This window comes from Athene cunicularia (assembly GCF_003259725.1).
Source record: "Athene cunicularia isolate RWA chromosome 1 unlocalized genomic scaffold, athCun1 chr1_part1, whole genome shotgun sequence".
Taxonomy (NCBI): Eukaryota; Metazoa; Chordata; class Aves; order Strigiformes; family Strigidae; genus Athene; species Athene cunicularia.
Window position 1 is genome coordinate 2,535,962 of NW_020799091.1, and position 26,545 is coordinate 2,562,506.

Genomic DNA, 26,545 nt, shown 5'->3' on the forward strand with positions numbered 1-26,545 from the left:
GGGGGGTGTTGGGGAGATGAAAGCAATACAAAGATATGGATTCAGTCGTCTTCTACACATTATCATATCCATTCCCAGAGCAGGCACCATCTCAGGTGTCTATAGCTGCTTGAGAGCACGAAGATTGCTCTCTGAGATAGTCACCCCCTTTCCCTTTAGGGTCAGTGAGGAGAAATACGACCCAGTCCAGCCTACCCTAACGTGGCTCTGAGCACACTCTAGAAATTTCCACCTTTCTCCAGTGGCTCTAAATGGAGACTGGGTGGACTAGCTGAGACAGAACTGGTAGGCAGACAAATGCCATCCCTGTTTTCACAAACAGCACCATGCTTATGCACTTCTGGCTGCATCATTAGCATGGGGAGCGGGTCCATTTTGTCAGTGTTTTCATGATTTAGTTTGTTTTTTTTTTAATATGAGTTAAAGGGACAGGTCCTCCTTAGCAATAAGCTGGGATTATTCTAAAGATCCTTGGTGGCCCTGTCCCAGCTGCAGGACCAGCTCAGAGCTGGGATGCAAGGGTGCCATGGTAGAAACCCTGGGCAAAGACCAACCATGTGGGAGTGTGATGAGACAGGACCATTTTCAGCTTCACCCTTATGTGACCAAAGCCAACAAAGTTACACACTCCCATCGCTGATAAAAGTGCTAGATTGAAGAACTTCTGAGACCCCTCATGGCTGTTGGAGGAGTCCTCCTGGGGGAGCACCGCACATTTGGGATGGGGGTGGGGGGGACATAGTAACTGGCTGTGCTGAAAGAGAGCAATGTGTCTGGTTGGCAGGTGACAAAGAGACTTCATGATGGTGAGTCCACGCTCCAGGGTAATAGCATGCTCGAAGACCGACCCACCTCCAACCTGGAGAAGCTCCATTTCATTATTGGTAATGGCATCCTCAGGCCAGCCTTAAGGTTAGAAATCAAGACCAAGGCATAAACATGCCATTCTTTTCATTCCTTCTTCCTCAAGCTATTCTTGTCCAAATGATTTTGCAATTGTGTGCGGCTTTACAAAGCTCTCATAGTATAATTTTTCTGGTTGTGTTGTATAAATATGGGCCGGATCAGATCATGTTCCTTACTGCTCCTTAGGCCTGATGGAAAGACCATGCAGAGGGACTGAAATGCTTCTGAAAGTGCTAGTGCCTACTGGATTTTTTATTTTTTTTTAACGTTCTCTTGTTCACTACCCTTTGTTTTTTATTTGACCATATACATCTATTCTCTTCGTGTGAATATTTTTAATGGTGCAGCAATGAAAAACAAACTCATTTCAGCTGCTAAATTAAGCATTCAAAAATTGTAAAGTGACAAATTAAGGCCAGCTGCACATCTTTGGTTCAGCCCATTTACGTGTGTGTGTGTGTGTGTGTGTGTGTGTGTGTTATAATACAGTCCTTGTTTATGTAGTCTCACTCTCTTTTCACTCACACCTATTAGCTCACTCCAGGAACAGGATGGACATCTTCATCGATGACCAGCTTCTCTAATTTTTATTTTTTATCCTCCTAGTTCACCACAAAACCCTTAGCCTTGGTTTTCTGCACAAAGTCTGCTCTGAAGGCAGACCTGGTAGTGTCCCGTAGGCTTTCCCATGGAGTTTGTCAGTGTAACAGGTTGGCTAACACGTTTGTTGCCTCCCATGTAGATGAGGAAGTACTGTTATCCCTCATTTTGCATGTAGAGAACTAAGGTTAAAGTCAAAAATGGACATTAAATCCCAAATTGAGATACCTGTATTGACAGGTATCGTGCGTGCCTGTTCGGATGTAAGAGCTGGACAAACCTTGACCTTGGCTGGAGCTGATAGTTCCCAACACTTCCACAAAGCAAATTTCGGTGTCTCAAGAGGAACAGCCAGCAAATGAAGATCCCAGCTGATGGCCCTCTGTGAAAGTTAGTTTAGGAGACTCTCTTGGTATTACTGGGAAATCTTTGTGAGAAACCAGAATAAACTCCATCATCTAGAGGTGACATTGATCTTCCTTGAACCTTGAGACTCCCTTTTATTTCCCTCTTTTTCTAAGCAGTGTCAGTCAGCTGTGGGAAATCTCAGCTGAAGCGCAGGGAAGACTCGGCAGGACTGGTGATGGATGGCATCTGCAATGATCAGGGTGACCATCATTAGGGCAGTTAAATTAATATCCCTGCAATGCTAAAATGAACTTTTAACTATCAATCACATACAGACAGGGTCTGTCTCTCTCTCTCTGATCATGCTGAACACCACCGCCTCATTATCTCTCATGCTTTTTTCATTCCTGTTGCAGGGATGAAATCTATTGTCAAATCTGCAAGCAGCTGACCCAGAACCCATCCAAAAGCAGCCACGCCAGGGGTTGGATCCTGATGTCCCTCTGCGTGGGATGTTTTGCTCCATCTGAGAAGTTTGTGAAGGTAAACTGTAGAAATTTGTCTCATGAGTTATCTGCCGGTACATTTCCTTTTCCATTCATGGGACCAGCTTTTCTCTTGGGTTTCACAGTAGAAGGAATCCTGTTCTTTTATCTTTACCAGGAATTAAAATGACATAAAGTTCCTAACAAAATTCTGCATGATCCCTAGCTCAGCCTCTAAAGTGGATCACATGAGTCAGTCCTGAGAAGTGACTCTCTCTTTCCTGTGACTCTAAAGGGAGTGCAGACAACCAGTTCAGATGATGCCTCCTGCACTATAGAAGTATAAAGATGTGATTAAGTGACTTCTGGCAGGAAAGTTGATGGTGGGAGGCTGCAAGTGGAATTGGCACACCTGGAATAGCCCACATTTCTCCCCTCTTTCTCACATGCAAAGGTCTATTCATTCATTCAGGCATCTACTAGCTTTGACGGTGTGACCTCAGGCATGTACTATAACAAAATTGGCAAGGAATAGTACTACACATCTAATTATAAGTATAACTTAATATAAAAAATTGCACGTAGAAAGCAAAGGGTTTAATTTCCCTGGAAGTATGTCTCCGTAGTTGCTTTCTGTGCATGCTACAACTTGCAAATGTCCAACGCTAAACAGCCACGTGACAGGTGACAGGTAAAGTACCTTCAGAAGCACTGGGGATCAGCAGGACTGAAGTCAGTGGGAGATACTAAGTGGCCGACACTTTTGAGAAGCAGGTTGTTCTTAAAGATTTTCTTTTTTATCCTGGGTAACATTTTGTTGCCTAAATTTGAAGAGCCTGCCTTCCAAACGAGTTACACACCTAGAGTCTGACTAACACCCACTGGACTGCTCAAGTTAATCCCATGCCTAAGAGTTTGGCTGGCTCAGGGCCAGGGGCTCAGCACAGTGTCTTTTCTTTGCGGTGATGTAAGGCCTCCTTTGTCCCTCTCAGATCTTTGAATGTTGGAGCCTGGGCCTGCTCCTAAGCCTGCTGGAGATAAAGCTGTTCCATTAATTTCCATAGATATCAGATCTGTTACTGGGTCCTCAGCACTGAAAGAGCTGAAGCCAAGAATAGAAATCCCTCCTTCATCCCCAGGCCTTGCCAATATGAAATCTAATAAAGCAGATAAATCACTGGCAAAGTGGCAGAAAATTAAATTATGTCTGGAAATGAGATCTGAGAAAGTATGCCACAGGAGGTTGCGTGGGTTTAAATCTTTAATAGCGGAAGATTATTTTCGGTGAGTGAAGCGCTCCTCAGAAATAATTTATTGGTAGTTCTGGCAACACAGACATAGAGTCATAAAATCATAGAATAATTTGGGTTGGAAGGAACATTTAAAGGTCATCTAGTGCAACCCCCCTGCAACGAGCAGGGACAGCTTCAACCAGATCAGGTTGCTCAGAGCCCCGTCCAGCCTGACCTTGAATGTTTCCATGGATGGAGCATCTACCACTTCTCTGAGCAACCTGTGCCAGTGGTTCACATGTACCCCTGACCAGAGTAATGGTCCATGCTGAAATACAGGACAATATTCCCAACAGCTCTGGAGAGGGTTTATACTAATTCTGCCCTTATTCATCATCGTTTTGCACCTTGGGCTGTTGGAGATGATAGACAGCCTGTGGTGACTGAAGGGCCTTGAGTATGACTGCAAAGAACACTTGCAGCAGCCCACAATGTGGTTACCTTCCAAGGCCCCAGTCTTGCAAATAGCAACACACAGGCAGTGACTTGGGCAATGTCTCAGAACTCCTCTGAAGCCACTGTAGTTATCCATGGGGACATGATTGACACAGAATCACAGAATCATCTAGGTTGGAAAGGGACTTGAAGATCATCCAGTCCAACCGTTAACCCAGCACTGACAGTTCCCAACTACACCAGATCCCTCAGCACTAAATCGACCCGACTCTTCAACCCCTCCAGGGATGGGGACTCCACCACCTCCCTGGGCAGCCCATTCCAACACCTAACACCTGTGCTCGGCACTGGGGAGGCCGCCCCTCGATTCCTGGGTTCAGTTTTGGGCCCCTCACCCCAAAAAGGCCATTGAATGACTCGAGCGTGGCCAGAGAAGGGCAACGGAGCTGGGGCAGGGTCTGGAGCACAGGTCTGCTGGGGAGCGGCTGGGGGAACTGGGGGGGTTCAGTCTGGAGAAGAGGAGGCTGAGGGGAGACCTCCTGGCCCTTGGCAACTCCCTGCCAGGAGGGTGCAGAGAGCTGGGGATGAGCCTCTTGAACCAAGTAACAAGCCACAGGACAAGAGGGAATGGCCTCAAGTTGCCACCTGGGCACCTTTCAGCTTAAAATATTACGTTTTGAGATGAGGCATTCTCATGATGAAACATTAACTCTGCCCCCCAACCACATATGTTCCCATTCAGACTCACTTTTTTGTTGTTGTTGTTTTGTGAAAAGCAAAGGAATATCCAAAGTTTGTTGAAGTTCAGTGAACTCTTCTGTTTTGAAGCTATGTTAAGCCAGACCGCCTGGTCCAGTTTGGTCTGGGTTGGGAGACAGACTCCATGTCAGTGCCAGACCTTACTGTCAGACTCTTAATCTGTTAGTACCATGTTTTCAGGAGTTAGTAGTCAGCTGAAATCTGATTTACCATGAGTTCACTGACTACTGCTTTAACCATGCAATAGCTACCGTTGAATGTATGACAGCCACACGTTGACTATCAGCTAGATGATGTTTTGTTAACCTCAGGTTTTTCAGCTGACGCCATAACTTCACACTTAGCAGTAATTATCCACCTTTTTAATAGAATGAAAAGCATATAGGGGTAAACATCTCTTAGCATTTCTTTCCTATACTCTTACATGCAATGAATATTGTATCAGACTCCTGGTTATTTTTCTCCTGAAACCTCTAGGCTCAAAAAAAAAAAAAAAAAAAAAAAAAAAAAAAAAAAAAAGAATTTTGGGGAACTGTTGTGCCTAGAAGTTGTTCCACAACCTTCAATAGTGTCAGTTAGAACAAAACATTTTGAGAAGGATTTAGCTGATAATGAGACATCTTCAATATGTTTTCCTGCTCCCAAATCTGAAGGTCATGATTTAGATCGCACTGACACCTTTATCACATCATATGCTAAGCATGGGTCAAGACACATTAGCACTTCTGTTCTTTGTACCTTTCTTTCAACTAATAGTGGACTTTGGTGGGAAGATTCAGTCACAAGGAAGGAAAACTAAAAATAAGTACGCGATTACATAGTTCATTATTAACAGCATAATTAACACTACACTTCTACACAGCATCAGCTGCTTGCAATCATTTGCAACAGCACCCATCCATATAATCCGTCTGTATTACCTAGTTATTTCTGTAAATTATGATTGTCAGAGATATCTGTCTCTCTACCCATGCTATTTGTGGAGTGACAGTGTTATAGAGCCTCTGTGTTATTGAAGGAGGAACAACTACGTGTTATTACTCTGTGAACTCTTTATCTATAAAGTCTCCCTGAAAAATATGATTTACAGAACTGTTAGTCTTATCTACCTTTTTTTTTTTCCAAGATATTTATGTGGTATTTTTAAGTGTATTATCTTTCATATTGTGGAAGCCAATTTGCTCTACAATGGTGTGGCTGTATTTTTAGCATATGGTGAAGTGCTTCAAATTCTGATTTAGGATCTTCTACAATGCAATTTAAAATCTGACTAAAGAAACATCTGTCTAATGTAATTGTGAAAGATCTTTTGTACTGGCAGATAAGTGTTCTGAGTGGCATTTGTTTACAGTTCCCTTGGATCATTACTTATACATCGTTTTCATTCACTCCCATCTTTTTGGCCAACACTCAATAACATTTTATAATACATCTTTAAAACACAAAGATAGAAATCAGTGGCATCAATAGCAGGAACAGAAAAGCTGCTGCACTGGCTTCGATCAAAGGTTGTCTAGTCTGGTATCTTATGTCCACTGAGGCCAGAAACACACAGTATAAGAGCAAAACACACAGTATAAGAGCAAAACACACAGTATAAGAGCAAAGCAAGGGTGTAGACTGTCCTACTCTTTCTCTCAGCTTCCAGCAATGTGATGTACAAACATCCTGAGGCAGAGCAGTGTCACTGCCATTTATCCCAGAGGTCTTTTCTCCAGTAAGACACTGGTTTTTAACCTTTGCAAATGTTTGTCCTCTAGAGCCGATGGTCTAACCAATGTGTTCTCTGTTGCTAACAGTATTTAAGGAACTTTATCAATGGAGGTCCCCCGGGTTATGCTCCCTATTGTGAAGAGAGGCTGAGGCGAACGTTTGCCAATGGGACAAGGACACAGCCACCCAGCTGGCTGGAGCTGCAGGTACGAGCCTCTCCATCCCCTCCCCAGGCAGCTGCAGCTCTGGGTTTAAGCCTTTTGCTATCACAGGAACCACATCTCTAGCAGGACAGAAAGTAGCATGACAAAATGCCTATTTCTCTCAAGAATGTTCATGTATTTCCAAGATTCCCCATGAATCCTGGCTTTGCTCCAGACTATGCCGAAGATCAATCCCTTTGGCTACATCAATAAGAGCTCAAGAGTGCTCTTGGGTATTGAGGCCAGCTGGCACGGAGCAAGCCCCCCATGCATGCTAAGAAGCTGTCTTCTATGTGAAGGTGGCTGCAGGCAAAGTGCCTGTTGAGAATGGTCCCTGGGACTAGCTGGAACAGGCACAATTTGTGCAATAATTGCTCATTTTCTATGCTAGTTTACTGGCATAGGCAGCTGTGCTCCAGCACCCAGGAGCATTCCCAAGCATGCTCGGATTTATTGGATTAGGCTCTTTGATAATTGAACATATTAAATAAAAAAAATCTGGGACTTTCGAGTGTTTTCCAGTGGTTGACTGTACATTATCCTGTTGAGAAGTATGTTACAGTAGTATTGAAAAGCAGCCAGCCAGTGGGATCAGGAATTAGAAGATGGTTACCACAGTTGGGTGGAAGAGTATGCAGGTAAATAGCCTTGATGGGATTGAAATGCCTTTACAAAGTTTTACTTTGATCCAATAGGCAACCAAGTCCAAGAAACCAATCATGCTGCCTGTCACATTTATGGATGGGACAACAAAAACGCTGTTAACCGACTCTGCAACAACTGCTAAGGAGCTCTGTAATTCATTGGCCGACAAAATCAGCCTGAAGGACCGATTTGGCTTTTCGCTTTACATTGCACTTTTTGACAAGGTATATCTTATGTTTCTGACTAAATCTGTGAAAGAAGAGGGAGGTTCTCCTTGCCATCACATATCTTCCAGAGTGTAGAAGGACCCTGTGCTTTGAGAAAATGAGCCTTGAGGTCAGGAAGGAACATTTCTACAGTGCAGGTGCCAGCATGATTTTCACATTCATCCAGGGATGTTCCCTCTGAGGAGATGTAGTGCTTTAGGGCTTCATGCCAGACTACAGTGAGAAGGCAGAGGTGATAAATCTTCTGTAACAGGACAGGCTTTTTATTCTGGGTTTCTCTGATGCTTATCATGGCTGGATCCAAATCCATGACTTTGAAACAGAGTGTTTCAAAGCACAGTATGAATAATCAATACTTTATAATGGGACCACTGGTTTTGCCAGCTCACATTGATGTCCTCCTTTCATTCTGGCTAGGAAACTGGGGCTCAAACCAAAAATGGCTCACCCAGCTATGCTGTAGACCTCTTGGCTGGCTAGTAAAGATAGATATTTTGATTTATTTTGATTATAAGGGAAGTCTGGATGAGTGACTCAGAGATAGAAATCTCTACCTGGTCAGTATTTAGTCAGGTGAGTGCCACGTTTCCCTCTGCCCTGACTAGGTCTCCTCGCTGGGGAGTGGCAATGACCATGTGATGGATGCTGTGTCTCAGTGCGAGCAGTACGCCAAAGAGCAGGGAGCGCAGGAGCGCAACGCGCCGTGGCGGCTCTTCTTCAGGAAGGAGATCTTCACTCCTTGGCACAACCCAAGTGAGGACAACGTGGCCACCAATCTCATCTATCAACAGATTGTGCGAGGGGTGAAGTTCGGGGAGTACCGGTGTGACAAGGTACATGAAATAGGTTTTACCGAAGGGGGTGAGAAATCTTCCTCCCTGAACCCCTGCTAGCTCGGGGATTGTGGTATTCGCTTGGGGCACAGTAGCTACAGGCATCAGATCCTCTTTGCTGGGGACAGACTGGACACTCTGTGCTGCATGAGCACTCTCTCCTGGTGAATTTTGGATGGAAGAATTAACAGCCATTTCATGCACCAGCCTCAGTTTGAAGGGAGCCTGTAAAGAGATCACCAAATCAGGAGTAGACAGCAGGATCCTTTTTGGTGAATCCTGCTAAGCCTTAGACATGAAAGATGCTTTTCAGGATCCCCAGACCTCTGCCATGCAATACAAACCCAATAATGCTGCCATATGCTGAAGGGACATTGGCGGCAGAAATCTATGCCTCTAGAATCTCTGAGAGCTTACAAAATTATTCCAGTGTCACTGAAACAAGTATCTCACGTAACATCAAAATCTGTGACAATATGTCCATCACATTTTTTTTTTTTTTACTTTTGTTAGAAATCATCCAGGTATCAAATTGAAGATACGTCTTTTCCTCAACACCTAATCATTCTCCTGTGGTCTGATAAAGTCCAGTCACCTTGGGATCTAAATCATCTTTTCCCATCTATATTGCATTAACTACAGCTCTTTTATCCTATCAGAAGTCCTGCCCTTTCTTCCTGCCCCTCTCTTGCTCCTGGTCTCCTTGTGCTACTGTCATTTCAGCAGCTCTATTATTTCTCCCCAAAGTGCTTGGAACATAGCTGCACCAAAGAATATTTCACCATTCTGCATTATACAAAGGTGCTTCAGTTCCTGGGCTTCTCAAATATAAGAAATGATGGGTACATCTAGTTTTCAATCATTAAACTCTGTCTACTATAGCAAAATCACCCCTACTGCTCACTGCAGGTATCAGAAGACTAAACTGTAAGGAAAGACTGGGACAAACACGTTCACACACGGTACAGGGTTACATGGTGCTGGTCACTGAACATGTTAAGGTTTAATGACAGCTTTTAGTGGTCAGTCTCCTGAACTTTAGATATTCAAAAAGCACTGGTGAAGTTCTGCTGAAAGGAAGCATCCCCACACCATTCTGAAGCAGCAGCACATCGAGCCTCCACAAGGAGCTCCGTGAATGATGGAGGATGGATGTTGAGGTGATGGCCTGGTAACAGCATTAACTTGGCTTATTTGGCTCCCACAGGAAGAAGATCTGGCAGAACTGGCTTCCCAGCAGTACTATGTGGACTACGGGTCAGAGATGGTACTGGAAAGGCTGCTGAATCTAATTCCATCCTACATCCCGGACAGAGAGATCACAGCTTCAAAAACAGTGGAAAAATGGGCTCAGCTCATCATAGCTGCACATAAAAAGGTGCGGACAGTAGATCACCTGGCAAGGACCAAGACGTGCTTCAGTAGCTTCGTGTGCCTTTTAAACATACATCAGACATCATAGCTCAGCTCTTAGTCTGGCTTGAAGCTAAATCAAAGAAGGTGGCAGGTTTTGTACTAGCCGTATTCAGATTTACCGCTGGTTTTGAGGCAAGATCTGACAGAAGAAGACACCCTTCAGAGATTCACTGTGAGAAGCAAAATGCCTTCTCTGTGCTCTCATTCCTGTTACAAAGGATTGTGGTGTTATTGGCTGTATCACAGTGGTGGTTTGTGTCTCCAGGCAATGTCAAGACCTAAAATGTAAACACCTTTATGTGTGTTGGGAGTCTCACCTCCCATTACTGTCGGTGAAAACTCATCATCAATTCAGTTGGGTTTTGCAGGTCCTCCCTCAGCCCGTCAGCTACATACAGAAGTGTCAGGTAGCTGAGGATATCCTAAATAAAGCTAGATGTCAGGGCGCAAGGGCTGTGGAGTGTCCATTTGCAGCTGAAGGACTGTCAGCCTGCAAGGTAGACACCTACTTTAGGGAAACCTAAATTTAGCTGAGATGAATCCCACCCAGACTGGTCACTCTAGATGCTTTCCCAGCCTTCTCAAAGTCAAATTATTCCCTGAAGTGGGAACCAAAGGCCAGAACTTTGTCCAAACTATCACTTCTTCCTGTAGGACTTTGTTTGGCCCTTAGCTGCAGTGAGACCTCAATTAATACCAGTTCCAAGATCTTCAGGTGGCATGAATTGGGTTTGTTTGCTCTCTTCCTGGATGTAACTGGGTTTGTGCTTCATGTTGGCTATTTGTCTGTAGGGAATTTATACTCAGAAGAGGACAGATCCAAAAAAAGTCAAAGAAGAGGTAGTGGATTTTGCACGTTTCAAGTGGCCTTTGCTGTTTTCTCGGTTTTATGAAGCCTTCAAATTCTCAGGTGAGTCCGTAGAGCGCATCCCCAGAGCATAGGATGCTCCAGAGTGAAAGGAAGGAGAGATAGGGACTCCACAGATAGGAAGACTTAATGGACCATCTAGCTGTTTTTTTCTGGAAAATTTTTGTGTGTGTGTGCATCCTGATTAACAATGGCTCAAGCTATAAATTTGCCACTATTTCTCTTACTAAAAATAACACTTTTTTTGATCATTGCGTTCCCCTTTGAAATGCATACATTTTCTGTATCCTAAGACCCTTCATGAACTGACTGTATGTCTTGTCTTCCATCCAGGGCCAAGCCTGCCTAAAAATGATGTGATTGTAGCTGTCAACTGGACAGGGGTGTACTTTGTGGATGAACAGGAGCAGGTTCTCTTAGAGCTCTCTTTCCCAGAGATCACAGCTGTGTCAAGCAGCAGGTATAAAGGAATAGACTTAGCTGGTAATCTCACCATAAACCTTTTCCCAGGCTTTGCCTCTTGATGCCATTATGTTCCTTGTTTATGTCTTCTATAAAAAATATATCTCAGAGGGGGAAAGCTGCAAGGGCAGAGTTTCACTTTGGCTACCATTAAAGGCGATGAATACACTTTCACCTCCAACAATGCCGAAGATATCCGGGACCTGGTGGTGACCTTCCTTGAAGGACTAAGGAAAAGATCCAAGTATGTGGTCACTCTCCAAGACAACCCAAACCCTGGTAAGTAAATGGCCCAGCCCATAGGTAAATATGTAGATAAATTAATTACTCCCAACCATTTTGGAAAAAAAAAAAAAACAAAAACAAACAAACAAACAAAAAAACCAAAATACTAATGATTATTTTTCTTGCAGTGGGAGAAGAATCCGGGTTCCTCAGCTTCCTCAAAGGAGACCTCATAGTTCTGGACCAGGACACAGGAGAACATGTGATGAACTCAGGGTGGGCTAACGGGTTCAATGAACGGACCAAGCAGAGAGGGGATTTCCCAACGGATTCTGTCTATGTCTTGCCTACAGTCACCATGCCTCCGCTGGAGATCGTGGTAAGCTGTCTTACAGAATGGCACAACTCGATACAAAGCCCGAGGAGGTCAAAGCCTTCCTGAAGAGCTTAGATCTGGCCAGAGTCTTCCTGATGATAAGGTGGAAACCAAAGTGACTGAGAGAGATGATAAGCTGTCCGAGGCAGAAGTGATCTCGGCTTTTCTGTTGTTCTTGTCATTTTGAACACCACAAGCTTGTGGCTTGGAAGATCCATGAATCATGCTAAATCCTTCCAGCTGGTCTGAGTACTTGGAGGTGTATTTAGAGTTGGAGGGATCCGCTACATTCATGTATGGAGCTGTAGGATCCAAAGCACGTTATCTTCATTAGGAAATGATCCACACTAGGGAAACTTCTGTTATTCCTTGCATTAGTGACTGAAAACGACACAGAGAAATGACAGTTGCACAGTTCTTACTGACTATTAACTGGAATTAATGGGTTATTCTCATTCACTCACTGTTATTTTCATTTTTTTATCTCCTTCTCTCTGATTACATCATATATATATATATATATATATATATATATATATATTATATCAAATGTACAAGGTGACAAAGACCTTTTCATCCCACAGGCACTGGTCACGATGACCCCTGATCAACGACAAGATGTTATCAGAACCTCTCAGCTGGCAATTTCAGACAGTGAAGAAAGAGTAAAGCCATACACCTTGGAGGAGTTTTCCTATGATTATTTTAGGTGATTTTTTAAACCATCCTCAAAAATTGTAAGGATAGGTATCCATCTCCAGGTAGCTTGGGAATCAGGAAATTTTTGGCTACTGTAAAGTACTCTGAATAGGACATTTCAGGACAAGAGGGAATGGCCTCAAGTTGCACCAGGGAAGGTTTAGACTAGATATCAGGAAGCATTTCTTTGCAGAAGGGGCTGTTGGGCGTTGGAATGGGCTGCCCAGGGAGGTGGTGGAGTCCCCATCCCTGGAGGGGTTGAAGAGTCGGGTTGACCCAGCGCTGAGGGATCTGGTGTAGTTGGGAACTGTCAGTGCTGGGTTAACGGTTGGACTGGATGATCTCCAAGGTCCTTTCCAACCTAGATGATTCTGTGGTTCTGTGAATATCCTCTTGTGTGACTTTGTACTACTGCAGCCTCCAGCTTCGGTCATAGCATTTGAGCTGTAGGTTTTCCACAGACATGGTTTTATGAAGGATTTCTGCAGATTGGCTCAGCACAGGTGTAACAGTGTGAAATTTAGTGTTATCTGGGAGGCTCTGCTCAGTGGTCTGATATTTCTTTCCTGCAAAGCCTCAGATCATATAGGCAGCAGTTGAAGTAGGTGCGAGCATCTTCACCTCAGCTCTAAAGATTTAAATGAGCATCACTGCTGAGTGCAGCTGGCCAGACTGATCCCAAAACTCTCATTCCTGTTCAGATGGGCTGACAATCCAAACAGGCAGACCAGGTCCTCCTTCACCCTCCAGGCTTGTTCTGCTAGGCAATATTCTTTCAGTGTTGCTGCCCTGACCTTCCATTGCCATCATTCTGCCTCTTGTGGTCAGAAGCTTTTTTGTGTCAGGTTGTTCTGGTGTCAGTACTTGGGTAGGGTCCCTAAGGGACTTTTCTGAGCCCTAGGAAAGTACAAATGGTCATCTTAGGGCAGAACTGGAGCCGGATGCTTGCTGAACTGTCAAGTCCCATTTGGTGTAAGAGTTCATTAGCCAGGTGCTGTGAGCAATCTTCCCAGGTGAAACACTGGCCTCAAGTTGTCCCTTTTACCTTATAACCTCTCCACTTTTCCTCTTGCTTTGCCTTTGCCACCAGGCCACCTCCCAAGCACACCCTCAGCCGGGTCATGATCACCAAGAGCCGTGGGAAGGACAAGCTGTGGTGTTACACCCGTGAGCCCATCAAACAGCCATTGCTGAAGAAGATCCTGGGCAGCGAGGAGCTGTCCCAAGAAGCCTGCATGGCCTTCATTGATATCCTTCCACTGCTTGGGGGAGTCCTGGGGCAACACGTCTGACAGGCAAAAGGCTCTTTAGGGCCACAAGCAAAGCCCACAGAAAGGTTTGGGGTCCCTCTTAAGAGCTTTGGGAATATATCACAGTCTTGGAGATGGATCTGATCCTGAAATGTCTACTCAAGCATCCTTGAGATTTGAGGGGTGTCCAATACTTAATAAATGAGGGCCAGGGAACAAGTTGTTGAGTCCACACTGCTTAGTGATTAACTCACTGGTTCTGTTCTGGCTTGCTTCAGCTGTGTCTCTCTGAAATGCATGTGCTGTGGAAAGCTGTAGCCCTAATCAGTGTGGATGCAAACCGGTCCACATGGTCTCAGGGACAGAGTCTGATGCCTGAATATCCCTTACTTGGCAGAATATACACAGCATGGGAGAGATGAGCTGAGTACAGACATAGCTCACATCTGTTGAACTAACCCTTATTTCTTGGTCAGGCTTTGCTCTAGGCTCCAAACTTCATGGTTTGAACAGTTCTGTGGGTATAAGCCTGTTACTGATTAATATTACACTAATGCTGCTACTATTGGTTTTCTTTTACTAGCAACAAGAGGAGGAATTAAAAGAACGGGCAAAAAAATAAGAGGACATTTGCAATTTTATCCTTTTCCTCTCTGTGTCATAAATGTTAATTCAGAAAACTGTGGCCTGCTCTCATGTGGAAGAGTTGCAATATGGCATGATGGCGAAGGTCATAATTTGGTGTATGTTACTGCAGCTCCACTGGTGTCTGACCCTAGCTGAAAATCTGGTCTTTTACAGTGGTACCTGTATATGTGGTCAGGGAACACATGATCACATGCAGCTTTCTTAGGCCTACGTGTCCTGACCCCAAAACAATTCTTTCACCCTGAGATGATGTGTGATAAAGGCAGAGAGCTTGCTGGACATGTCCTAAAGCAATGTAAAACCTTTACTATGCCCCTTCCACCAAATTGCAGCCACTTCTGTGAGCATGTGTAGGATGTCTTTAATCACATCATCAACAGAAGGGCTTCCCCAGACATCCCAGTTAGCTGATCCTTGACTCCTACCTCCCACCAGTGCTGAAGTACATGGGTGACTACCCATCCAAAAGGACCCGCTCAGTTAATGAGCTGACAGACCAAATATTTGAAGGTGCCTTGAAAGCTGAACCCCTGAAGGATGAAATCTACTGCCAGACCCTCAAGCAGCTCACAGACAACCACATCAAGTAAGAGCTGTTTGTTCCCCTTGGCCCGAATGCACTAGCCTGTGTTGGGCAAAGCAGATCTGAAATGTCTGTGCTGTGAGTGATACTTTCTTTTTCTTTTGGGTCTCTCCTTGTCTAGGTACAGTGAAGAGAAAGGCTGGGAGCTGTTGTGGTTGTGTACAGGCCTTTTCCCTCCGAGTAACATCCTCCTCCCCCATGTCCAGAGGTTCCTGCAGTCCCGGAAACATCACCCCTTGGCAGCAGACTGCATCCAGAGACTCCAGAAAGCCTTGAGGTACGGCACCAAAAGGCCTCCTAGTCCTGACTGTGCCACAGCATCCAAAGACGTGTGAGAAAATATGAATAGATTTTTTAGGTGACTGAGGGGGACAGTGAAAGCTCACAGCCTGTCTCTGTGTTCAACCTAGCTGAATTGGAGAGGCATTTGGGTGGAGGATGTCACTGGTAAACTGCGTGTGGGAGAACAGAGATTAATTAAGTCAATTTTGTCCTGGTCCCCTCAAGTCACCTACAGCCTAAGTAAATCCCCATTACAATTTTTCTTTCTCCCTCCAAAAGAGGGAAAAAAACCCCCTAATATTAAGAAAGTAGCTGAAGTTACTCAAAAAAAGAATATGTATTAAACCGGAAGATTTAAACAAAATATTTTTGCTCTGATGCTGTGACAGTTGCCACCTCCTGTTTTGCAGGAATGGATCCAGGAAGTACCCACCCCATCTGGTAGAAGTGGAAGCCATTCAACACAAAACCACCCAAATTTTCCACAAGGTTTACTTCCCTGATGACACTGATGAGGTAAATGAGCGAGAAGGAAATTCTTCTTTTCCGTCAGAATGGCTGTCAGTTTTCTTATCAGAAGAGGCTAATGCTGGTTCTGATTCAGAAGAACTTAGCCTTTCCAGAAGGCTCTGGACCAGAGCAGTGTAAGGAAAACCCATCCTTACCTACCCTGACCAGCTTAGGGGTTTGATTTACTGCGATTTACTTTTTTTCAAGGTGTAGGTGCTGTGCTGGTATTCACTGGAAGCTTTATAGTATGACTCTAGAAAGAAGAAAACTGGGTGGGTTCATCTCCATTTGCTCACAGTGGTTCACAAGCCTTGGATAGTGGTTTGCAGCCTAGACCAACATATACCCTCCACCCAACTCTACCCTGTGGGGCACCATGATGGGGCTCCCTGGGGACTGGGCACACTATGACAGCACTGGCCAGTAGGTAACTGAAATGATACCTTCTGACCTGAGATGACACAGAAATCACACCTTCACTCGGGAACCTCTCATTAAGCATCTTACACACTAATAAGGCAGCTAATTATATTGATGCCAGAGCAGATATGCATGTCCTTGCAGATACTGCTGTCTCATGCTACTGACTAGTCTTCCTGTGAGGCTTGAATCTCTCTCTCCCCTCGTGCCCTTGGGCACAACTAAATTCCTGTATTTCCAAGTGGGTTTATGTGTAAAGCAGTGCACGGGCATGAAAGGAAAAGGATGGTTCCTCTCCAGCAGCTGTTCATACCCTTGTTTATCTGTAATGGAGAGCTGAGAGAACTAACTGCTGGGATTTCTTATCACTTTGAGTGGTTTTATTCTACATGACCAGCAATAAACATGACACTGCTTTATACATCTGTGTGAGAGCCAGGAGGAGGAGGCAGTGGGGACTTCTGCACTTGGATGGGTTTGCTGTGATCCTTTGGGCCATGGCAAGCACCCAGGTGGAGTGGCGGAGTAGCATCATTCCAGTACAGCACACATCTGCATGGAAGAGCTGCTGAACATCGGCAGCACTGAGCTCCAGGCCCATCTCCCGTGGGATGTGGAACACGGGGTCCAGGTGGTTCAGGCTAACACAGCCACGCACATGGTGGTCAGAAGCTTAAATTCCTTAAACTGCTACAAACGGAATCCCTTTAAATGGACAGAGCAAAACTGAGGCAATGTAAATGCTGAGCACAGCTCAGAAGGCAAAACAGGGCTGGGACCTGCATGCAGGTGGGACAGTCCATTACCTATCCCACCCACCCGTACAGCAGGAGTCATCTCCCCTCTCTTCAGCTATCTACAAGTCAGGAATTTGGTCTAAGCCAGGCATCTGACCTCTTCATCATCAGTGGAGAGACACTTGGCACACTCAGTCTGGAGGTATCTTTCTCCACCTGCCCTAGACAAATAGTTCTGATACCAAACTGTTAGACCAGAAAAATCTCTTGCATTGCCTGGGGAGCCCTGGATAAGCCAGCACGGGGCATAGAGAGAGCATCATGAAGCACAAGGGTACAGCAGTACCATGGTTGAGCTTCTGCAAACGTCCCTTCCTGTGCCCAGAGACACAACCCAGTGTCATTGATTTCCTTGGTGGTTGGACACCTAAATCCCTTTGTGTATCTGAGACTAGCATTCCTCAAAGAGAGCGTAAAGTGGAAATTAACCTTGAGGTAGCAGTGGTGAGGATTTTCCTTTCTTTGTAGGCATTTGAGGTGGAGTCCAGCACGAAAGCTAAGGACTTCTGCCAGAACATCTCCAACAGGCTGCTCCTAAAGTCCTCCGAGGGCTTCAGCCTCTTCGTCAAAATCTCCGACAAGGTGAGTGACTCACCCAGAAGCTGGGATGACCCCCGGGGCACTCAGGGTGACCCACCTGCCTGTGGGTATTCATTGGTGAAGCCAGAGCTTTCGGCACCTTCACAGGTGAGATGCATTTCTCTGCAAGCAGCGTGGTGCTTCTAAGTCAGATCCAACCTACTACAGGTGAGATTTGCAGTCTCACAGCCCTGACTTACAGCAGTCACCCCAAAGGGCTTAAGACAGAGATGGGCAGAGCTCTTCTAGCCTGTTGCTGAGTCAGTTTTATAAGAAATGACTAAATAAGAAAAATGTGCAGCTTCGAGCTGCCTCAGGCAACTGGGAGAAATCTGTGGAGATAGTCATCATGAAGGGAAATTAATTGTTCCTGTGAAACAGGAAGCTGCAATAAGGAGTAGTGGGTGAAATTAGAGGCAGAGCCTGCAGGGAGGTGCTGGCAGCAGTTTTCTCACGTCAGGAGTTTGTAACACGTCAGTGTAAAGGGGACAAACCAGTGAGCAAAAACTGCAAGATGAGGTAATGGCCAACGCTGCCTGTGGCCTCTTGCCACCTGCTCAGCCTTTGTAACCATGTCCTGTGTCCTCCAGGTCATCAGTGTACCCGAGGGAGATTTCTTCTTTGACTTTGTGAGACACCTGACGGACTGGATAAAGAAAGCAAGACCAGCAAAAGATGGTAACAGTGACTTTTCTCCACTGTGGGTCACACGGAGCCCTCCAGCCCTTTCAAACAAGGCTGACCACACGGTCTGCCACGTCTGTTGGGCCACACTGCTGTGGGTGTGCTGTCTGGGGACATCACCTGGGACATGACCTGCCCAGGAGCAGCAAGACCTCTCTGCTCCAGGGCTAGATCTGGCCCCTATGAGGAGCATCTGCCGGTGGGCAGCTCTCCAGGACCTGCCTGTGGGAAGGTTCAGGTGGTGGCTGCCCACATGTGCAGTGGAGCTGGCTGCAGTTCTGCTGAATATATCGGTGGCTGTAAGACACAGGTGGTGCAATTCCTCTGCCCTGCGTTAGGCATGAGCACTGTCATTCAAGTACAGTTGTGTAAATGAACCCAGACACTCTTTCCATTTTATTGAAGCTTAGCAAGGGGAAAATATAGTTTTCCCTGCAAGGTCAGAGCCCATTTGGCCTTGCGAGTGCCCCTGTCACTGCAAGTTGTGATGGCGCATGGGCACCGCTGGCTTGCAGGGACACCGATTGCCAGCTGGTGCTCACAGCATTGCTCTTACATACATGCTCCCTGCTCCCCTTGCACAGGTATAGTGCCTTCCCTCACCTACCAAGTGTTCTTCATGAAAAAGCTGTGGACCAACACAACGCCTGGAAAGGACTCGATGGCAGACTCAATCTTCCATTATTACCAGGTACTCTAAGAGCCTGCAATACCAGTGGAGACTTGGAAAGAACTGGCAGTGGGTTACAAAGACTTTTTCCATCTGTAGATGGATGAATTCTTGCCTTAAATAAAGCACTTCAGAGAGTGCTGATGAGATGCACGGCAAGGAGCAGCCTTCGTGCACTTTAGGGTCAGCAGCCCAGCTGGCATTTGGGCCAGCTGCTCTTTGGTGGGCAGCAAGAAACAGGAGAGAGTGTGTCCTGCTGACAGCCTCACTGGGGGGTGTGTGTGTGTGCGTGTTGAATTCAGAAGCATCCTGAGGGTTTTCAGCCACCTCCATTCATGGAGATGAGCTGTGAGGATCTCAGCAGTCAGGTAAGAAGTTACAGTTGTTCTACTCTTGTTTCTTCTGGAATGGAAGAGACCCCTTCATGTCCCAAAGCTCACTCTCACACACACATACACTGCCTGTGTGCTTGCCTGGATGAAGGTTATCCCAATAAAATCCTGGATTGGTTATCCCAATATGACTGTATCCCTTAATGCTTGAGTCAGTTAATCACTTGACGCATTTTCAGACACTTTCGGTAAGGAGGGAATAGATTTTTAAAATTGAAACCCCTTTCAATTCCAAGTGACCATTACTAGGAGTGGATTCCCTGGGATGAAGGCAGGTGAACAAGACTGTAGGATCACACACCTGATATCTGACATAGGGACCTCCGTGTTCCACATAACAGGAGACTCTTTTAGACCATAGAGGATCTTCAGACATCTAGTGTGGTCTCAGCTGAGCAGCTACCTCCCCACCACAGTCAACACAACTGCTACGAGTGTTCCCAGGGCACAGCCTCTCAGCCAGAGGCTGGCTACCTCCACAAACTCCATTTAACAGCTGAGGGTGAAGGTCCGTGGTCACCTCCTCTGTCTTTGAATTGTTCTTTCCTCCGCGCAGGAGTTACCGAAGTACCTGCGTGGCTACCACAAGTGCACGCGGGAGGAGGTCCTGCAGCTGGCGGCTCTCATCTACCGGGTGAAGTTTGAGGATGACAAGTCCTATTTCCCCAGCATCCCCAAGCTCCTGAAGGAGCTGGTGCCTCAGGACCTCGTTCGACAGCTCTCTCCAGACGACTGGAAAAGGGTAAAACAGCAGCTTGAGCCATATGCCAGGCCTGGCTGGGGAAAGCCCAATCTCTTGGGGTACTTGTCTGACATTCAGCATTGAAGTGGAGCTGCTAGAATGTGCTAGAATGAGCAAACCATTGTCTCTCTTGAGCCTTAGCAGAGCTGCAGCCTCACCAACATCACCAAGAGAAGGAATTGTACGCGTGTGCTCATACAGGCATGCCTTGCAGCGGGTTTTCTTTGTACTGCGCGTGGCTGAGGCTGTAGTGGCGGACGCAACACCGTACAGACACATGCTGGGAGATGGTCCCATGTAAAGTTCTGTTGTTTAAAGCAGATGACTGAGCAGAGGGGTAATTCTCACTGCTTTACACAGGAAGAGCTGTGGCACGGGTACAGACAGATTTAGAGCCATAAAATCACATAGGTTTCTCACTGCCAAGAAATAGTTTTATAAGTCCTTTCTGTTTCCTAGGACTTGAACTCAGCCATGTGCCTGACCAGCAAGCTATCAGCTTCTCTGGGTTGAAGGTTTCTCAGTCTCCTCCACCGCATAAATTGGAGGATCAAAATGTATAAGCCCTTTAATGGAGTCACCAGCACAGGTCATCTAAGAAGGACCTGCCTTGGTTCCAGCACTTTTGTGCAGTGTTCATTGGAGCAGGGACTAGAACTGACCATCTCTGTGGGACTGATGCTCCTTCCCTGCAAACCTCCCTGGTGCTAGGTAGTGCGAACCCTTCAGCTCTGTTGTGTTCTCTGTTGCAGTCCATCGTGGCATACTACAATAAGCACGCGGGCAAAACAAGAGAAGAAGCCAAGCTTGCCTTCCTAAAGATTATCTTCAAGTGGCCTACATTTGGATCAGCATTCTTTGAAGTGAAGGTACCTGCTCTACTTGGGGGTTCTCTGGCAGCTTTCAGCCAAAGTCAGGAACCCCATATCACAGAGGGGTTCCAGGTATGCCGGGTTGTCCCAGTGTCTGGACCAGACTGGGACAACCCTGATGAAGCAGGGAAAGAGTGTGAGAGTCTCCATCAGTGAAGGGCCGATACACACTCATTTATTGCTGCTCTGCCTCTTTACACAGTCAGAGGCATTGTAGAGCTTCACCATATCTCAGTCACTGCTTCCATACTCGTGGCTGTGCTGCTGAAGAGCCAAGAGCCATTCTCTGTTTTGGCAAGGCAAAGGGGAACGTGTGGTTTTCCAAGGGACATGTCTGCACCCACCACGAACGAAATCCAGACCACCCACCATGGCACCAGACTCCCATCAAAGACAGTAGAGGCCAGTAGTCATGAATTCTGTCCCAGGACTCTGGATACCTTATTGCAACTCCCTCTTCTCAATGACCACACAGTGAGCCTGGGCTGGAAGCCAGTTGCTGAAATTACTCATCAGTTCCTTGAACCCGGGCACCCCATTTTCTATTATGTCCACCTTAGATGACATAAAGGATCTGAATAGATCCTGTGGTCAATTTTTTTTTTTTTTTTTTTTTTTTTTTTGGTAGCCAGGAGATCTGTGGCAGGGCAGGAGCTGAGCTCCCATCCCATGTGCTCTGTCTCTCTCATTGGTCAAACAAATTGGAGGTCCTTATGGCCCAGGGCTAGGAGAAGGGTTTACCAGCAGGAACAAAACTGAATATGGAAATCAGAAGGGTACAGAGCAGTGTAGTCTTGGCCTGGAGGGCCACAGCAGCAGGCATGAGGAGGAGCAGAACACCAAACAGAGACTGGGAGGGGAGAGGAGGTGTCTGGGGTTTGCCAGCCTGTTCCAGCTCTTCCTTGTCAATGGTAAGATGGGAGTCCACCAAAGGAAGCAAGGAACTTAATGCTGTCAGCAACTCACCCACTGGTTATCAGGCATTTATGAGATCTGTACTTAACTAGACAGCCCTGACTATTGCTGATACTTTAATGAGCTCTATGTTTACCTTTAAAGGATAAACTGGATCGCAATTAGTGGGACCTCAAATGCTGATAGGAGACAGACAAGGAGAGAGGAAATAGGAAGGGACTTGATTTTGCGTGACACATCCCCTAACCAGTTCATGTTATTTCCAACAGCAAACTACAGAGCCAAATTATCCAGAAATCCTTCTAATTGCCATCAATAAGCATGGAGTCAGCCTCATTGATCCCAAAACCAAGGTAAGAAAAACCGAGATATTCACCAGATGCTCCTGAGCCCATTCACAGAATCACAGAATCATCTAGGTTGGAAAGGACCTTGAAGATCATTCAGTCCAACCGTTAACCCAGCACTGACAGTTCCCAACTCCACCAGATCCCTCAGCGCTGGGTCAGCCCGAGTCTTCAACCCCTCCAGGGATGGGGACTCCCCCCCTGCCCTGGGCAGCCCATTCCAACACCCAACAGCCCCTTCTGCAAAGAAATGCTTCCTGACATCTAGTCTAAACTTTCCCTGGCACAACTTGAGGCCATTCCCTCTTGTCCTGTCGCTTATTACTTGGTTCAAGAGGCTCATCCCCAGCTCTCTGCACCCTCCTGGCAGGGAGCTGTGGAGGGTGATGAGGTCTCCCCTCAGCCTCCTCTTCTCCAGACTGAACCCCCCAGTTCCCCCAGCCGCTCCCCAGCAGACCTGTGCTCCAAACCCTGCCCCAGCTCCGTTGCCCTTCTCTGGCCACGCTCAAGTCCTTCAATGGCCTTTTTGGGGTGAGGGGCCCAACACTGAACCCAGGAATCGAGGGGCGGCCTCCCCAGTACCGAGTCCAGGGCTCAGATCCCTTCCCTGTCCCTGCTGGCCATGCCAGTGCTGACACCAGCCAGGATGCCATTGCCCTCCTTGGCCCCCTGGGCACACTCTGGCTCATTCTCATCCCCCCCTGTCCCTCTCTGACCGGCAGCTCTCCAGCCACTCCTCCCCAGGCCTGTAGCCCCCCTGGGGATTGTTGTGGCCCAAGGGCAGCCCCCGGCATTTGCCCTCAGTGAAACTCCCCCAGTTGGGCTCCGCCCATGACTCCAGTCTATCCAGATCCATTCCCCAACTCTCACAGAGGTTATCCCCAAAAGTGTGTTCTTCAGAACTTCAGGAGTTCTCATTAAGCCTAATTGGAAAGTCTGGATAGACAGAAAAGTTTGTCTGTTTCACAGAGCCAGTTTAGCCCTTTTCAACAGGAGATGGGTGGGGAGCATCCACTTTAGAGCCCTGTGACTGGAGCATATACATACTCCTTCCTTAATCCTTTCACAGACGTTAGGACAGGAGCTGGAGTAAATGAGCTCCTACTAGTTAGTTCAACCAGCTGCATGGTCGTTCTGCTACAACAGTTCTTCACAAGCACTGGAGGATTCAGAGTCTTGCATCTCACTGCCATTCCCGTGAGGCCATGGTACAGTCTCATCACAGCAGACATCCTTGGTCTTGGCTTTGAGGGAAAGTGAATGAGGACACGAGAGGTCCCCACAGCCCTTCATGAAAGTTGAGGCTCTCATGTGTTGAGTGTCAGTCTTGTGTTCCCACCAGGATATTCTCATCACTCACCCCTTCACCAAGATCTCCAACTGGAGCAGTGGCAACACGTACTTCCATATAACCATTGGCAACCTGGTGAGAGGAAGCAAGCTGCTCTGCGAGACTTCCCTGGTAAGGAGCCTCAAAGGTCATTGGGCACAGTTAGATCAAATTGTGACTTTGGCAGGCAAAATTAAATGCTTCCAGCAAATTGTGTCTCGGGGATTTTCTAGGCTCAAAGTGGTCTCTTAGAAGAGCCCCCAATATGTTTGGGGTTTTTTTTCTTATGGATTTCCCATGGCTCTGCTCAATGGATCAGGGCTCTCATTTGGTCCATCATCCAACTTACAAGCAAGTCTGAGGTGCTCGGGACATCACCATCTCAGGAGCATGGGACACTGCTTCCTGCCACTGGACTGAAAGGCACATTAAAGCTGATGTGGGCTCAGGGGGTGCTCTTGAGCCCTTTAACCAAGATCCCAGCTTGTCCCTACTAACAGTCACAGCATCAAACCTCCTCCTAGACTATCATAAACACAAAGCATGAAGGATAAAAATTCCTGTTGGATTAATTGTATTTTGTTGTATTAGTATTGTGTTGGCCATTTGAAAACCCAGGTCCCATCCAAAACTTCCTATGTCCTTAGCCTCAACAGCATCCAGGGATGGTGAGTTCCTCCACCTCAACACTGCAAATTATGTCGGGGCTCTGTTCCTTGTGGTGGTGTCACCCAAGGAGAATGGTGGAACAGGTCAAAATGTACCTGAAAACTTAGAAGTCAGCAACCAGTAGCCAGGGTATTCAGGAGGCACAAGCCAGAGACTGTGAACTGTGCTCTAAAGGAAGGTAACATCTTCTCTCTCCTACTCAGGGGTACAAGATGGACGATCTTTTGACCTCATACATCAGCCAGATGCTAACAGCCATGAGCAAACAGAGGAGTGCAAAGAGTAGCAAGTGAACTGCAAGAAGCCACTGGCAGGTGGCCATGGGGCTAATTCACCAGCTGAGGCCTGTGGGATACCCGTGCAGCTGGGGGAGAACCTTTGCCTCCCAGATGTGGAAGATGAGCCGAACACCATCAGGGAGTTCGCTGGACTCTGACCTTGAGGGCTCAAATCCCACCTCCCCTTCCAGCGAAGATGACTATCTCTGACCTCCCATTCTCCTCCCCCACCCAGCACCCCCACTCCATCTTACACCTCAAAGATTTCCAGGGGACACCACCGCTCTCAGACAGTGACTGAACCCAATGGTTGGCATCGCAAAGGCTCTTGGAAGAGGATTTCTCTGTCCGTGTGTGTGTGTGCGTGTGGCTTGTTTTGGTTTGGTTTGTTTCTTTTCTTCAGTAAGAGAGAGCTATTGGGATGCTATTTGGTGAGGTTATGGGCATTTCAGGTTTGAAAAGGAATCACAGAGCCCTGACCCACACTCAAAGATGTCCAATGAACACTGCAGGGTTTGTTTTTTGACGTTACAGAAGAATACGTTGTGTTCTTAAGAAAGACAGAAAGAAAAAGCAGGCTGGGAGGATCACATTTTAACTAGGAATCAGAATAAACTACTGATTGAACAGGCTAGAGTACTAAAGTGCTGTCCGTGCAATGCTGGAAATATTTAAAGAACAAATTTTAAACGTTTTGTTTCTTCTTCTATTTATTTTTTAAAATATTAAAAAGGAAAAAAAAAATCCTGCATTTTGTGCCGATATCTGGACGCTGACTCGGGGCTGAGGGCAACCTGGAGAACAATCCCTGGCCCAGGGATTCCCCCAGAGCTGTGATTGCCAGAGGCTGAGTAAGGCACATCTTGACAACTTACAGGCTCAGCTGGAAGTGAAGCTTTGAAGACAAATTATCTCCTTTTGCCCCCTGTGCTCAGACAAAATAACCCTGGGAGCATCTTTACTTCAAGCTTCAGTATGGACGTAGGGGTTTTAAAGTCCCCATGCTCGGAAGACTGAGGCCAAGATGTTGAGCTGTAACTCAGATATGGACTTGGCCATCAGGTTTGGAAACACCTAATGATTTTATTGTGGTTTTTGTGTGTACACCTGTATAAAATGGCTCTTTCTGAGTCCCAGCTGGACCTGAACCACTCACAGCAAGAGCAGGCCCTTGGTTGTGGTGGGCTTTCCTCCGTCTTTAGTTGGCTGTACTGATCTGCTGGCTGATTGTTCCGTCTTCCACCCGAGGCCACTCAGTGCGGACCAGCCTGCTTTGGAGCAGAGATGGGACCTGCCAGCAGAGAGGAGGCTGAAATCCTGTTGTGTCTGGGGGTATACAAGGGAAGGAGCCTGGGGTGCCTTTCCAAAATCCAAGCTTCAAAGGAGCACGTGCCCGGGTGTGGGGCAGCAAGAGGGGTGACAATTATCCACCAAGACTGGGTGCTGGCATCACTAGGTGGATCTCGGTAGATGTGGGAGACCTCTCTTGGTCCTGTTTGTTGGGCTGAGTTTGGCTGTTTCCAAAAAATTCCACATTATAGGGTGTCATGTGTTTTGTTAAGCTCAGCCGGGCTTAGTCCTGCAACACCATGGTGTGCCTGGCACGGTCAGCAGTGCTGCCTACCAGACCTCAAGGACCCTGACATCCAACTGGGATGCAGCAGTGACTTTGGACCTTGTTCTCTCCACCAGAGCGTATGAGATGCTGCACAGAGACATCGACAAGCCAGGCAGGGCTGCTAGGCGATCCCCTTCCTCCACCATTCCCCTGCTCAAGGCACGCTGGCGACGGAAGCACGGTTACACCAGCCCAGGCTACACCGTGGAGCCAAGCTGCCTTCTCACCATGCATCTCTGATGCTTATCTTCCCTCCCCAGCTGCCATGATCCAGCTGTTCCAGGGATCCCACCGGTCCTGAGACACGTGCCCATCATCCCTACCACCACCACCACTGCTTTTTGTGAGTCTCCAGCCATCCCTGCCTCCCACAGCACATTCAGTAGACAATTCAGCACAGCAATGTTTTCCAGTCCTGTCCTGGGCCAGTTTTCCCCCCCCACCACCACTCTCATCCCTCCACTTATAGCTGTGTCAGCCTCCCATGCACCCCGCCATTTTGGGGG

At 46.8% G+C, this 26,545-nt stretch overlaps 2 protein-coding genes across 4 annotated transcripts in view; one reads left to right on the plus strand and one right to left on the minus strand.

The window, feature by feature from the left end:
- Positions 1–25,111, plus strand: part of MYO7A (myosin VIIA) — a 67,558-nt gene extending 42,447 nt beyond the window's left edge. For all 3 annotated transcript variants that reach the window (XM_026860224.1, XM_026860233.1, XM_026860239.1), the window contains 23 exons: positions 785–912; positions 2,271–2,397; positions 6,586–6,705; positions 7,398–7,571; positions 8,180–8,407; positions 9,615–9,785; positions 10,616–10,733; positions 11,025–11,151; positions 11,263–11,432; positions 11,567–11,757; positions 12,339–12,463; positions 13,544–13,701; positions 14,784–14,937; positions 15,056–15,211; positions 15,627–15,732; positions 17,412–17,525; positions 18,113–18,200; positions 18,791–18,897; positions 19,825–20,010; positions 20,763–20,879; positions 22,067–22,150; positions 23,487–23,606; positions 24,347–25,111. In XM_026860224.1, coding sequence (XP_026716025.1) covers positions 785–912; positions 2,271–2,397; positions 6,586–6,705; positions 7,398–7,571; positions 8,180–8,407; positions 9,615–9,785; positions 10,616–10,733; positions 11,025–11,151; positions 11,263–11,432; positions 11,567–11,757; positions 12,339–12,463; positions 13,544–13,701; positions 14,784–14,937; positions 15,056–15,211; positions 15,627–15,732; positions 17,412–17,525; positions 18,113–18,200; positions 18,791–18,897; positions 19,825–20,010; positions 20,763–20,879; positions 22,067–22,150; positions 23,487–23,606; positions 24,347–24,436 — 3,159 coding nt within the window. In that variant the 3' untranslated portion in view covers positions 24,437–25,111. The remainder of the gene's footprint in view (positions 1–784; positions 913–2,270; positions 2,398–6,585; positions 6,706–7,397; positions 7,572–8,179; positions 8,408–9,614; positions 9,786–10,615; positions 10,734–11,024; positions 11,152–11,262; positions 11,433–11,566; positions 11,758–12,338; positions 12,464–13,543; positions 13,702–14,783; positions 14,938–15,055; positions 15,212–15,626; positions 15,733–17,411; positions 17,526–18,112; positions 18,201–18,790; positions 18,898–19,824; positions 20,011–20,762; positions 20,880–22,066; positions 22,151–23,486; positions 23,607–24,346) is intronic.
- GDPD4 (glycerophosphodiester phosphodiesterase domain containing 4) overlaps positions 16,079–26,545 on the minus strand; it is a 48,121-nt gene continuing 37,654 nt past the window's right edge. Inside the window, exons 15-16 of the mRNA XM_026860272.1 lie at positions 23,192–23,197; positions 16,079–16,090 (exon numbers count right to left, since the gene is read on the minus strand). Coding sequence (XP_026716073.1) covers positions 16,086–16,090; positions 23,192–23,197 — 11 coding nt within the window. The 3' untranslated portion in view covers positions 16,079–16,085. The remainder of the gene's footprint in view (positions 16,091–23,191; positions 23,198–26,545) is intronic.